Source organism: Typopeltis vanoorti, chromosome 21, assembly GCF_054136105.1.
Source record: "Typopeltis vanoorti isolate ZY-2024b chromosome 21, IOZ_Tvanoo_1.0, whole genome shotgun sequence".
Taxonomy (NCBI): Eukaryota; Metazoa; Arthropoda; class Arachnida; order Uropygi; family Thelyphonidae; genus Typopeltis; species Typopeltis vanoorti.
The window spans coordinates 58038419-58053406 of NC_143569.1; the positions used below are offsets into that span (position 1 = coordinate 58038419).

The 14988-nt window shown below is 36.7% G+C and overlaps 1 protein-coding gene across 1 annotated transcript in view; it reads right to left on the reverse strand.

Moving 5' to 3' along the window:
* The window catches only part of eRF3 (eukaryotic translation release factor 3), a 217588-nt gene extending 215776 nt beyond the window's left edge, over positions 1-1812 (reverse strand). The window contains exon 1 of the mRNA XM_090411395.1: positions 1486-1812. Coding sequence (XP_090267521.1) covers positions 1486-1705 — 220 coding nt within the window. The 5' untranslated portion in view covers positions 1706-1812. The remainder of the gene's footprint in view (positions 1-1485) is intronic.
* Between the last annotated feature and the right edge of the window lie 13176 nt (positions 1813-14988).

The window sequence follows — 14988 nt, forward strand, 5'->3', positions numbered from 1 at the left end:
ATTCTTCCAAAATCCAAGTACACACTGTATATGCATCTCCCCTGTCCAAGATATTTGTCATCTTGTTATGGCACATAGGTAAGTTAGTGAAACATGATCTCCCTTTAACAAACCCATGCTGATAACCACAGAGAGTACTGCTATTATCAACCCACTTCTGTATCCTACTTCTCACCAATCTCTCCAGTATCTTCACCAGAACTCCAGATATACAGATTATCATACAATTTGAAGCTGCAGCCTTATCACCACCTTTATGCCTGTGGTACAATTTTACGCTCCTTCCACTTCCTTGAAACTTGTGCTGCTGCCAGACTCTTATTGAACAGGCATACCAATACTACTGCCAATTTCCTGGTGATATGTCATCACATCAATTTTCCTATGAGATAACGGAAGGGTTGGTTAGCTGATAGTACACTTTACAGTGTAATAAAACTACAAAAATTTCTTCCAATGTGAAAAAAACTGAATTAAGTGCAATTCCTGACCTAAACTACACAAATGAAACATTATAAAACAAATGCATGAAATGTTACAAAAGTATTTCTTTCTTAAACATATCAATCTTATAAGTAAAATATTAACTTCAATATAATTTTCTCAAAATTATCTCACAAAATTAAAGAGCAAATTTTTGGGGAAAACATTCAATCCTTCAACTTCGCAAAAACAGGTTTTATGGTTTAGGCTGCTATGCTCAATGCTCCAACCCCATGGTCGACAATATACCATTTAGGGCAAGAATCCCTCTCAATTATCAATTTTTTTTTTTTTTTTTATCACAGAGAATATAGTTTAGCACGAATGTAGTTAATTCTGTGGCAATTCTAATACTTTAATGTTGTAAATTAACAAACGTAGAAATACTATGATATTTGATTAAAATGCTGCAACGAGATTAAAGTTTTATTCGCAAGGTTATCAGTGCAGTGCCTCGATTTTATTTGATCTCGATTTCAATTCTTCCCCCTTAGTATTCCTCATACTAAGTCACAGGATAGTTTTGAGGTCATCATATTCAAAACGTGATAAAATCTTCCATTCCACACAAATCTCTTGCAGTAAAAATTCTTTATTAAAAAAAAAAAACTATTCTTTGCAAGAATGCAAATGGGAAACCATTCGTTAGGAATTATAACAGATTAACTTACCTTCATACATGGCTATTACATAAAAAGTACTTATGATTGGGAAACTTTCTGAAACAAAATGACGAAATAATGCACATGACATACGCTGTCCAACTGTCTGGTCAGATTGAGCAATTCGATATAATAAATATAACAGCTGAAACTTCGAATTACTTGAATAAGTATAAAACACTTAAGTGTATTTTAGAAACATTCAACAATACAAGAAAAATGAAGTCGATTTCGAATACCACGTTGGGTCAGCAACACACACTCGAACTCTAAAGCATATTTAAAAGTACGTTCTACAAGACGTAAAGGTAAGACCTATACAAATGAATTAACTCAGTACCTTGATCTGCATCCTCAGTTGTTCCTTCTTCTCCTGGTTCTTCCATTTGTGCCTTAGCAGCTGCTAAGGTAGCAAAAGAAGGCACAAATGGCGGAGCATTTATATTCAAAGAAGAAAATGGTTTTGAGAAATTATCGTCGCTTTTATCACTTCCTGTATTCTCATCAGTGTACTGTTCCCATGATTCTGGTGCAGCTTCAGTGTTCTTAGAGGAATCCATTTATCAAATAATCAACAACAATAACTAAACGTTCAAATATATTTCCAGCACCCTAACCCAACCAGACCTTAAACCAACAAACCCATTCACAGTTGTTACAGAAGAGCGAGACAGGATCCGCGTGTCCGATTCATAGAGCCGCACATGCGCACAACTAAACTAATGCGAAAATTTACAGACAACCAATTCAAATCAGAAACTAATAATAATAACGATCATAATGAATATAAAATTATTTTTTTTTAATATATAGGTTTTTAATTAATATAATATACATAATTTTTAATTAATATAATATATATAATTTTTAATATTATATTATATTATATTATATTATATTATATTATATTATATTATATTATATTATATTATATTATATTATATTATATTATATTATGTTATGTTATGTTATGTTATGTTATGTTATGTTATGTTATATTATATTATATTATATTATATTATATTATATTATATTATATTATATTATATTATATTATATAAGATTTAACGCCCCCTATATTGTAAGACTATAAATTCTCTATGTAGAATGATATCCATCAGAGCTTTAATATCGTAATTCGCTATACTTTTTTACAAGACGGAAAACATTTCGCTGCGGAGAAATTAAACTATTCAATGCAGCTATTCCATGGCAATCCAAAATCAAATATCTATGTATACAACTAGACAACTGCCTCAGTTTTAACCCTCGCATTGTATATACCTGCATAAATCCAATTCCGCAATTGTCCAGTCCTACTCTCTTCTCAACCGGAGAAGCCAAGTTATCACTGAAAACAAGCTACGGATTTACAAATCAATCATCAGACCCACTCTAATAAACGGATCGCCTGCTTGTAGTTACACTTCAGTAGCAGGCAGAGAGAACCAAACGTCCAATGTCACTAGTATTAGTGAAAATCAGCAAAGAACAAAGGGAAATTTATGACATCACTTCAATTGGTGGCCACATAGTCACCGCAAACCCTTCCTCCTAAAAAAAGACTTCAAAAGGTCGGTGCAACAGACACCAAAAAAATGCTATGAATATCAGACTATAGATGCGTAAAGTGCGGAGAAAACAATCCAAAAATCACCTAGAAAAAAACACACTCACCAACAGTACAAACTGTAACACACTCCACTCGCCCAACTACAAAGTATGCAGCCTCCATTCAAAAAACCGAAATGCTACTAACAAACTCCAACACCCTCTCCACTATGCATACCCATAATATCAACGGTTTCTCCATCCAGACAACTAAACCCAATCAAAGAACCAAGAAACCCTGAACTAAAATGTAACATAAGCAGAAATAGACCAAAAAAAAAACAACGCGGCACGGACAAAATTTCACCACTGACTACAACCCAATCCCCATCATAACAGCCACACTAACACATATGCTAACCAAGTTCAACAAACAAAACGGAATCTAGACGCTACAAAATGTCTCGTCAAGTTAACCTACTTCATGTTAATTAACTGCACTTCATGATATATAAATTCTCCTTCACCAAACTCATTAATAATCGCTGCTTGGAACGGAAATAGCCATAATATCCTAGAGCTACAGGATTTTGCCAACCATCACAATCCTGAAAGAATTTTAATAATCGAGACGTACCTCTAACCAGCAAATAACCCACAACACACAGGATACACTATCACTATAGAAACTACAAACTGGACGCATGAGCGGGCGGAACCTCCTGCTTTATCAAAAGCTACATGAAGCACCACGAAATACCCAATCCCAAACAAGACACCTGAAAACCACAGCTATAATTACAAACAACCAATGCAGAAAAACTTCAAATATATGCAGCCAACAAGTCACTGAGCAAACCCTTCTGGCAGCAGACATAGAAGCTATACTAGGCACTAAAGATTCCATCATCATAGAAGGAGACCAAAATGAAAAACGCCAGTCAGCCTGGAACAGCAGATTAAAAAACAGGAAAAGAGAAACACAATACATATCGTAGCTCAAAGAACACAACAGACATAGACCCAACTGAACACATGCAATTCAGACCCTGCGGGAAGCCAGATGTCATGGACATTGCCTATAGGGTAGAAATTAGTCTCTTTAAAAGCCAGTCAAGTGTGGTGACGTTCATGTCTACAGCAGCATAAATGCCGCTGTAACTGCATGGAAATTTATTAATGGAAAGTAAGAAGTGGGATTGGACAGTGGTCTGAGGAAAGTTCGTTTGCCTTTAATAGACCTAGTCGCATGTTACAGTCTGTTCCCATCTTTTCAAACGTCGTCTTCTATTCCTCCTCTCTTGAGGTCGATATATCTACAGCTCTCTGGGACGACTTACTTCACTCATTCTTTCCGTATGTTGTCTCCATCTCACTCTGTAAAGGTCGATGTAGTCAAAGACAGATATCACTCCAGGTTCCTTTACGATATCGCTTTTTATTTTGAAGTCTGGTCTATTATCTTGTCCTACTACAGATAGGAAATCAGAAACAACCCTTCCAACCTTACTATGGGGAAAGCCGCCCATCTTTATCGCCGAATTCACCGTACAACAGAACATCAACCAAAATGAAAACTACTCAATGTCTTACGAGTCGCCCGTAAAAAACTTCCCCCGATTACACAGAGCTCCAGGAACAAATGTGGATAAAGCTGAAGCTTTGGCAAACAATCTAGAAAAAACAGTGTAGCCTAGTATACGGAAACGTCAGCCTCGACTCCATCCACAAGCTCCACTAGTAAGTCAGAGGCAAGGTATACCAACCCACAAACCACGATTGTACCGCCTCACCTGCCCAACAGAGATAGCGAATATCATTAAGCATCTTATCATCAGGAAAGCACCAGGGTTAAACCAACAAAATCATCAAGCTATTTCCAATCAGATCAGTAAAGCGTCTAGTCAGTATCATAACGTTATACGTATACGAAGACCAAAATATTTCCTTTCATACTGGAATATCGCAGATACACTCCAGGTACACAAACATCGAGATAAGTCCCACAGTTCCCTCAAAGTTATGAATCTATAGGCCTCCCCAGAATAGGAAAAATCGCAAAGAGAAACATCTTAACCACACTAGATGAAGAAACAGACAGACTGATCATCATACCAAAGCATAATTTGGATTCAGACGAAATCACACAATGGATTCAAAGATTCGTCGAACACATCACCACCGGATGCAACTGGAATCAAAACACAGGAGTCACTTTTCGTAGATATCGCAAAAGCATTTGATAAATCTCGCATCAGGGATTACTCTACAACATAAAAGAAAACATCCGAAAGAACATGACAAAACTAATCGGATCATACCTAAGTGATAGAATACTTCAAGTAAAACTCACCGGAATAAGATCAACACAAACAATTATCAGAGCCAGAGTTTACCAAAACACCCTGCTAGTCTCACTTTTATTATACATCTGCATGACTGATTTCCCACAAAAAGCTACGGGTATCTTAGCCATCTACATGAAGAATACAGCAAATCCATCAAGATCCCTACGCCCACAGTAAGGGCTCCAGGAAAGGAGCCCTTAGTGTGAGCTTAGGGATCTTAAGCCCACAGTAAGGAGCACTTACTGTGGGCTTACTAAATGCATCTCTGTCCTAAAAAACCGGTTCACAGAATGGAGGCTGAAAGTAGCGCCTCCAAACAGCACAGTCATACTCATCACCAAAAGGGAACCAACCCCAGAAGAGGTTTATACAGATATTCAACATCAAGATCCCATGGCACACAAGAACAAAATATTTTAGCATTGTTCACGGACCACACCAAATTCGCTTACAGGAATGCATCCAATGCAATAGCCAAGCTAAACCCTATGAATAACCGAAACAGCAAACAAAACCAGGAACAAGCTACTCCTCTACCAGACGACAATAATGCCAATATTAGCATATGCTTTACCAGCCTGCAGCCATACAGCCAACGTTAGTATCCAAAGACTACACTGATTGGAAAGAAGTTAACGGATATATCATGGTTTGAGGGACAAACAGCCATGGTGCAAACCTTAATAAGATGTAAGACGTCCTTTCGCTGAAATAAATGTATCAATCCTACGGGCATAGCATCCACAAGTGTGCGATAGCAATCAATGGGAATTTCTGACCATTCTTCCTGTAGGCATGTAACGAAGTCTTGAACCCATGCAGTTACAGTTGCAGCCTTATGACACAGAGCATTGTCTTCCTGAATAAATTAACCGTCTATCGTCAATAAATCATTGACGTTTCTACGAAATGACCATTGATTATGAAGAATCGCATTCTCCTGAAAGTTCAGATATCTCTGTTTCAAAGAGTTTACTGTTCGTGGCAGCATAAACAGAAGTCCGAGACAAATCCAGGAAACAACAGCACCATTTCATCCCACCTCCACCTTCGAAATTCATATTTGGGGTTATACACTCCCCTAAGAGCTGTATGAGCGCTGAGCATCCACCACAGCCACACCTGTCCATATGCTGGGTAGAAGGTGTAGCGTGATTCGTCGCTCCATAATATAGCTTTTAAAGCTTCTAATGTACATGCTCTTTGCACTACTGACGACGCTGCATGTTGATTCGGGTGATGTGGTGTCTCATGTTATATTGTTTCATGATGATGTGTTTCATTTTGCGCCCTACAATGGAAACCGATGTGGTGCGATTTGGTTGTGAATATTTTTACATGGATTTGTGTTATCGATATCCGGAAATCCACAATCAACGAATCGGCCAAAGAATGTTTTTACATATTATCCTTCGGTGCACAAAACGGTCACGTTTGATGATAGTGTGGTGGTGGTGGTCCACTCCAGGTAGCACTTTGGGTTGATTCCCACCTTTTCATCTCGGAATGGTATAACTGGATAACGACAATAGTATCACTGATTATAATGCATGTTATATAGCGCGATGCGCCTTGCCCATGAGGTTGTCCGTTGACTTCTTTCCAGACAAACAAATGGCTTCACATGATACTTGACACACCATGGTTTCATCAGGAAAAGACAGTTGCAACACGATTTTTTTACGTACCTCTTAGAATTGGATTTGAATTTTTTTTTTAGAAATTTTTCGCATTTGAAAAGTATCTATCGTAAGAAGGTTTTCTTATACCTACTTATTAAGAAAAAAAAGTTTCATAAAGTTCTGAGAGTCAAAAAAAGGGGATCAATTCATTAAAAAAAAAAACAGAAGGGCATGTCCTTTACGACATCAATATAATCGATCAGCAGGCCTATCTGTATTTCACCATTGCAGAAGTTTAGTGTATTTGCCATGGTGTACTAGAAAGGAGGCAACATTTTCTCTATAAATTAATATTCATATTATATTATACAAGATAGTGATTTAAAAATCGGTGGAAACATTATAATACTAATTAATGACGGCAATCACTTCCGTAAAATTATTTATTTGTAGAATTTTTGGCTATGTTTCATAGTCTTTTTCAACACTGTACAGGATGATAACTACAAAAAAGAGAGGACAACGATTAAAATGAAAGTGAGTGATATTATATATGCTGTCGACTCCATGAAGATACCTTCATCTCCAGGGAGTCAAGGACTCATCGAGGGAGGCTATAAATCATCCAAATCAGCTATCATACCTTTCCTAAAATTTATTCACAGTAGATGCACTCATGTAAAGAATTAGAGGAACTGGACAAGAAACATAATAGTAAAAAATGCATAAATCAATCCAGGCCCTGATAAATAAAGAGAAAAATTTCAACCATAATCCTTGTATAAAAGATCAAAATGCAAAAATACTACTAGAGACACAAGATATCATAAAAAGATGGAAAGAATATGGAAAAGAACTGTTTGACTCTGATCGCACAGATACACCAGACATACAAAATATGGATTGTGAACCAATTGCATATGAAGAAATAGAATACGCCCTAAGTCAAATGAAAACAGGTAAAACACCAGGCCCTGAGCAGATCCCTATTGAATTATTAAAGAAAGTAAATGAAAACACATTTAATGACCTAAAATTTTTTTTAATAACATCTCTGATTCAGGATCCATCCCTGATGATCTGAGGAAATCCATCTTTGTCACTATTCCCAAAATTCCAAGAACTTTTGAATGTACAGAATATAGACTAATAAGTTTAACAAGCCATGTTACAAAATTACTACTTATAATAATCCTAGAAAGAATAAAAGGCACTTTGTCAGTAGAAATAGATGACACTCAATCAGGTTTTCAAAAAGACAAAGGTACACGAGAAGGAATCTTCAATTTGAAAACATTATGTGAAAGGAGCCTTGACAACCAGAAAAGCATATGTCTTTGTTTTATTGATTACACTAAAGCATTTGATTCCACAGACCACAAGAAATTAATACATATCCTACAGAATAATGGGTTAAAAGGAAATGATCTACGTATAATTACAAATATGCACTGGAATCAAATGGCCTCAATATAATATAAAAATACATATTCTGGCAACTTTGAAATCAAAAAAGGAGTAAGGCAAGGATGTGTCTTATCACCCTAACTGTACAATATAAATTGCGAGCAAGTTTTTAAAAATTTCAGAACTGAAAGATGTAAAAGTCGGAGGTAGGAACTTCAACAACTTCAGGTATGCAGATGTGTCTTATCACCCTAACTGTACAATATAAATTGCGAGCAAGTTTTTAAAAATTTCAGAACTGAAAGATGTAAAAGTCGGAGGTAGGAACTTCAAAAACTTCAGGTATGCAGATGACACAGTTCTTATAGCTGAATCTGAAGATGATCTTCTAAACTTAATCAGAGAAATTTACAACAGGAGCTTAGACATTGGACTAATTATTAACCTAAAGAAAACAAAGCATAATTATATCAAAAGAACCAATAAATAAGAAACTGAACTTAACTGTTAACAAAAAGAAAATTGAACAGATTCAGTCTTTTATATATTTGGGACAAATGTTTACAGACAGAGGAAATTCCCTCAAAGAAACAAAAAGAAGAATAGACATAGCAAGAAAAGCCTTTACTGATATGAAATTGTTCTAACATCCAGAGACATTAATATAGACACAAGAAAAAGATTAAGAAAATGCTATACCTGGTCAAGCCTTCTCTACAACAGTGAAACTTGGACTCTAAATAAAGAAGCAGAGAAAAAATTAGAAGCTTTCGAAATGTGGACCATCAGAAAAATGTTGAAAATACCATGGACAGAGAAAATGAAAAACGAAGATGTTTGAAAGAGAGCAAAAATGAAAATAACATCAATGAAAATAATTAAAGAATGAAAACATAAATATTTTGGACATCTAACTAGACAAGAAGGCATTCAGAAATTAATATTAGAAGGGAAATTGGATGGAAAAAGAGGGAGAGGTAGACCCAGGAGAATGTGGTTTGAAGACATTAAGGACTGGACTAGCTTGAATTACCATAAATGTTTCAGAGCAGCAAAAGAAAGAAAAACGGTTCCGTGACATGTTTGCCAACCGCCTTCTAGGGGATGACACTTGAAGAAGATGCACTCACTACTCCTAATGGAAAATTAATCCACTAACTCACTGCTCTCTGGGAGAAAAACTTAGCTCTTACCCCTTTCTTGACTGTGAACAAAGTTAACTTCCATGGATGCTTCCTTGTTCTCTCCCCACCTTCCATATAACAAAAAATTTCATTGAAATCTTATAACACCCATTCAAAAGTTTATTGACTTATCATATCACCCCTCTTTCTCCTGTTAACCAGTCTGCAATCCACATACTTACAATCTGTCCTCATAATCTAAATCCCATAATCCAGATATATTCCTTGTAACTCATCTTTGCACTTTTCCACATCTTTATCCCCTTGGAATCCAGGAGACCAAATCTGCACAGAATAATCTGGGTGTGGTCTTATCAAAGCCTTATAAAGAGGCAAAATTACTTCCTTAGCCTTACATGTCAAGGTTCGCTTCAACATCGCAGTTATCCTCCGAGTTGTATTTGCAACTTTTGCTATGTGACCTTTGAACTTTAAATTCTTGTCCACCAATACATCAAGATCCCTTTTCTCTTCAGTTTCTTATAGCATAACCCCACTAATAAAATATGCCACTGGAACTCTAATCACGCCAAAGTATATGTAATAACTTTACACTTACTGACATTAAACTGGTAGCCATTTTCGTTTGACCAAATTTCCAGACTATTCAAATAATTTTGTAATTGCTGAATATCAGTAGCATCCCTTATTGTCCTGCCTACGGCAAATAATTGTACATCTGATGGTAGGCCCTACCTGTCGTTAATGTATAGATTGAGCAATAATGGCCCAATGACTGAACCCTGAGGTACACCACTGGTCACCTTAAAACTGTCAGATTCACACCCATTGTATATCACTTTTTGATATCTCTCTCTCAACCATCCCTTGACCCAACTCAAGAGATAATATTTTAATCCTTTATTCTCCAGTTTATGCAAACGCCTTTCGTGTGGTATCCTATCAAATGCCTTAGAAAAATCCAACATTATCATAGTGAATCCATTCCCTTTATCCAACTGGGCCATAACATTGTTATAAAATATGACCAAATTGCTAAAACATGACCTTCCTTTAGTAAACCTGTGCTGTTCCTTGCAGAGTATAGCATGTTTGTCTACCCATTCTGTATGCAAGTTCTTAACAACTTCTCTAAAATATTCACTACCACACCAGATACTGATAGTTCAATAGTTAGACACATCAGTATTTCCACCACCACCCTTATGAAATGGAACTATCATACATTCCTTCAATTCCTGTGGTATCATTCCTGAGCTGAGACTCAAGTTATACAAATATATGAAAGGCCTAGCCAATTTGTGTGAACATTCTTATAGCAAACGGGGTTGATATTCCATCTGTCACTATTGACGAATTCTTATCCAGGTTATGCAACAACTCTTCAACCTCCTCAGTTTCACAAACCACTAAGTCCATCCAACGTAGCACCGTGCGCCATGCTACATATACGTGGTTGATATATCTTAGCAAAGTGAGCACGCATTAAATGAACAATCTCATTAGCTTCTAACACTCGAGTACCATCTGCATTAAATAAAGTTATTCTTCCACATTCATTTTTTCTTTTGCTTGTGGCATAACGATAAAATTCTTTTGGATTGCCTTTAACTTGCATGGATTGCCTTTAACGTGTAGAGAAATTGCCATCGCGAATTTCTTTTCATACTCCGTTTTAGCTTTCCTCACAATACTTGTTACTTTTCTGGCCTGAGCTTTATATACTTTATAACTCCCCTCAATTTTATTCTCACAATATACTTTCCACATCATCATCTTCTTGTAGTTCTCTTGCTTAACAAGGTTGCACATCCATTTAACTCCCAGTCTATTTATTCTTCGAAAACTAGGGATGCATTCAGACACCACCTCAGTTAAGCCTTTTTTCAAAGATTCTTATGCATTGCTGACATTTTTCCCATTCAGTAACTGATACCATGGGACCAAAGATAGTATTCATCTAGGTTTATCGTAATTTCCAGTTTTCTAGTTCAGCATGTAGCCTGTTTTAATCGGAGCTTCAATACAATTAGATACTTCCAAAGAAAGTATAGCATGATCACTGTCACTAATTGGTGGTAAAATACCCATGTTCTTGACAGAGACCACTTGTGACGCTATGAGCAAATCCAACACTCTTTGACCACGAGTTCCTTCTTTCACATGCTGTTTGAGAAAGTTGTCTCTCAACAATTCAATAAATTCCTCTTCTATCTTATCATAAGATTTCTCTTCTACCCAATATTCTTCTTCTTCTTCAAGTGTCATCCCCTAGAAGGAGGTTGGCAACCATGCCACGGAACATTTTTCTTTCTTTTGCTGCTCTGGAATATTTATGATATTTTAAGCCAGTCCAGTCCATAATATCTCTTCCAACCACATTCTCCTGGGTCTACCTCTCCCTCTTTTTCAATCCAGTTTCCCTTGTAATATTAATTTCTGAATGCCTTCTTTTCTAGTTTGGTGTCCAAAATATTTATGTTTTCATTCTTTAATTATTTTCATTAATGTTCTTTTCATTTTTTTCTTTCTTCAAAACATCTTCGTTTTTTATTTTCTCTGTCCATGACTTTTCAACGTTCTTCTGATGGTCCACATTTTGAAAGCTTCCAATTTTTTCCTCTGCTTCTTTTTCCTCTGCAGATATAGAATTTTAATAATCTTGTTCTTGTGTCGATATTAATGTCTCTGGATGTTAGAACAGCTTTCATATATCATATCATATCATGTACCCAATCAACGATTGGAAAATTACAGTCAACCACAATGATCATTCGCTTGGTGCTCATAAGGATCAACTGGCGATGCATTTCTTCGTCCCCTGCAACTTAACCCCCAGGTCTGCAATAACATCCCACCATATATTTTATTCTGTTAAGTCCATTTCACACCAGATAGATTCAAACTCACCGCTACATGGGACATTGGTTTCTTGTGTTTCTACCCTAAATGGACTTAAGTCATTTGATATCATTAGTAGCACTCCTCCTCCTCTTCTGCCATTCCTAAAAATAGTATACCCATTATCCGTTCTGATACCCAGGTTTCTAATGCCAACAATTTTATGCCACATCGTATTCAATAAAGCAATGAACTCAACCCATTTGTTTCTAATGCTCCTGGCATTTGAGTATAGACATAATAAATTACCACGAAGCCTATGCATAGAATAAGATGTGCAATCTATTTGGTATTGTAGAATTTTCTCTTTTTCCTCCCCAGAGATACTTAAAACGTCCGAACCCAAAGCATATTTTTACACTCCTTTGCCACACACATAACCATATTCGAAGCCGTTCATAACCTTATCACGTTAGCTGAACTTTCACACACATTTTTCCAATTCCTCCCTTGGTGATCTAGTTTCCCTGACTCTCTGCATTAGGATTAATACCAAGAAGTATTTTCTCCAGGCTTCTGATGCGAAATGAATTCAATTGCATCATTTAAGTGCCTCCATAGCGCAATTGGAAGAACGACGGTGTTGTGCCCTTCGATTAGAAAAGGCCTGTGTTCGATTCTCGTCATGACTGGAGGAATCTTTATATGGACTTTTTTAATCGAAGGTGAGTTAGCCGATCTCATAAGGAGGAAGCAGGGTTTTTCTCCCGCATACAGACAAATCGGCCGTTCAGAACACTCACAAGTTACATTCAAAAAATACTAGCTGTGGTGGTGGCAGTTTTGGGCAGTAGATGGTTGATTGGTAGTAGAGGTTCTGCGTAGTAGTAGTGGAGATGAAAAGTTGTACAGTGGGTGTCCTTCCGCGATGAGACTTCGGACTGCTTGGAGGTGTCACGAATAATAATAATAATAATAATCATTCTTATCCAAGTCTTTTCCGCCATCAAACAGACCCCACACATCTAAATATTTCCATCCACATCTTCTACACAGACTGCATGTGAAACATTTGCTATCATCGCCCTCCTCCTTAACTCAGTATATACCTGGGTAGTAATCCTATAATTTTTACTCTCTCTCACATTTCTTTCTCGCTTCTTCCAACACACCTTTCATATCTTCCCTCATGCTATATTTGTCACTATTTAAATTATTAGTACCAACCAGAAAACCCCCTTTTTTTTTTTTTCAGTTACATTTGTCATATTTTTAATTTTCGCTCCCGGGAAACTATAAGTGATGACTTTCTCGGAAAGCGCAACTTTTAAAATTGAATCACCATACCATATTATCTCTCTTTTTTTTAGATCTTAACTGACTTACTTTGTTGTTATTAATATTTTGATTACCAAGTTCAATATTTTCTTGTATGTTCTTGTTCTGATCCTTTTCCTTATCCTGTCTAAGTACAGTCAAACGTTTTCCACCTTTTTCAATTCCTGATCGATTTTCTAATAATTTCTTTTAATCGAGCTATTTCTAATGTCACCGTATCCTCAGATAAATTATCATCATCACTGCAGCAATACTTTTGTTTAGCAGGAATCCTCAATAGCAGCAACCTTATTACCTGACGTTACTAATATACTAAAGATTGAGCAATCAATCTCCTGTGTATGTGCCCAATATTAAAAAAAATCTTACCTTTAGACTTGTTACGACGAGTATTTGGCGCGATTTATGAGTAGTAAAATTAATAATATTTCTGAAATTATGTTATAAAAATGCTATAGCAGAATAACTCCACTAATAAATTACAATAATATACTAAAAATACACAATTAAATCTAAGAAAACACTTAAATCAACAAAAATCACAATATATCAGGAGCGCTCTGACATTACGTCTTTAAAAAATGATAAGATAAGAAAAATTTAAATCAGGTAACGCCTTTTTGTTCTCGTGTAGGGAGTAGGCGAGGCCGTTTAGCCCTGTCTAACTTTTGGAAACTGAGTGGGCAGTTCAATCTTCAGTGGCAGTCATCAGAGATAGCTAGCCCAAGGCTATCACTAATTATATGGCAAGCAGTAAAGATGCGGCTCAACAAGTGGCGCCAGCTCGTGGTCCCCAATACTAACACAATATTTTTAATATCTGAAAATAGTTTAAGAGCCTGCGTAGCTCAGTAGTAGTGGCGTTTGCATTCTACAGCACTTGACCGCACGACGAAAGGCGTTCGAATCTAGTCGCCGACTAGAGGAACTTTTTCTAAGCCTTTTCTCGACCGGTTCCAGAGTTACTCGATCTCTGGCAGGAGCCATTGGGTTTTACCTCCCAGAACCTCGTGTTTTCCGTCCCGTAAACTCAAGAAAATCGTCCGTCGAACCCACACAATTTTCAGACATTAAATATATTGTGTTAGGGTTAGGGACCACCAGATGGCAGCACTTACTAGCCGCCTTCGTCACTGCGTGCGGATTAATTAGTGATAGCCTTGGGTCAGCTATCTCTGATTGCCTACCAGTGGAGATTGAACTGCCCACTCACTCTCCAAAAGTTAGATACGTCTTAAAAACGGTCTCGCCTACTTTCTATACAGGAACAAAAAAGAGTTAGCTTATTTATTTATTTATTTTTATTTATTTTTTTTGAAAATAGTGTGGGTTCTACGGTCGATTTTCTTGCGTGTATGGGACGAAAAATCCACTTTCCCGTACCAGAGATCGACTGACTCGGGAACCGATCAAAAAAAGGCTTAGAAAAATTTCCTCTAGTTAATAACAATTTAAGAAGCATGTGAATAGCCAGGATTATTATTATTATTATTAGTAGTAGTAGTAGTAGTAGTCGTCGTCGTCTCCAGCCTGTGTAGCTCAGTGGATGTGGCGTTTGCACACCACTGCGCTTGGTCGCACGACGGAAGAC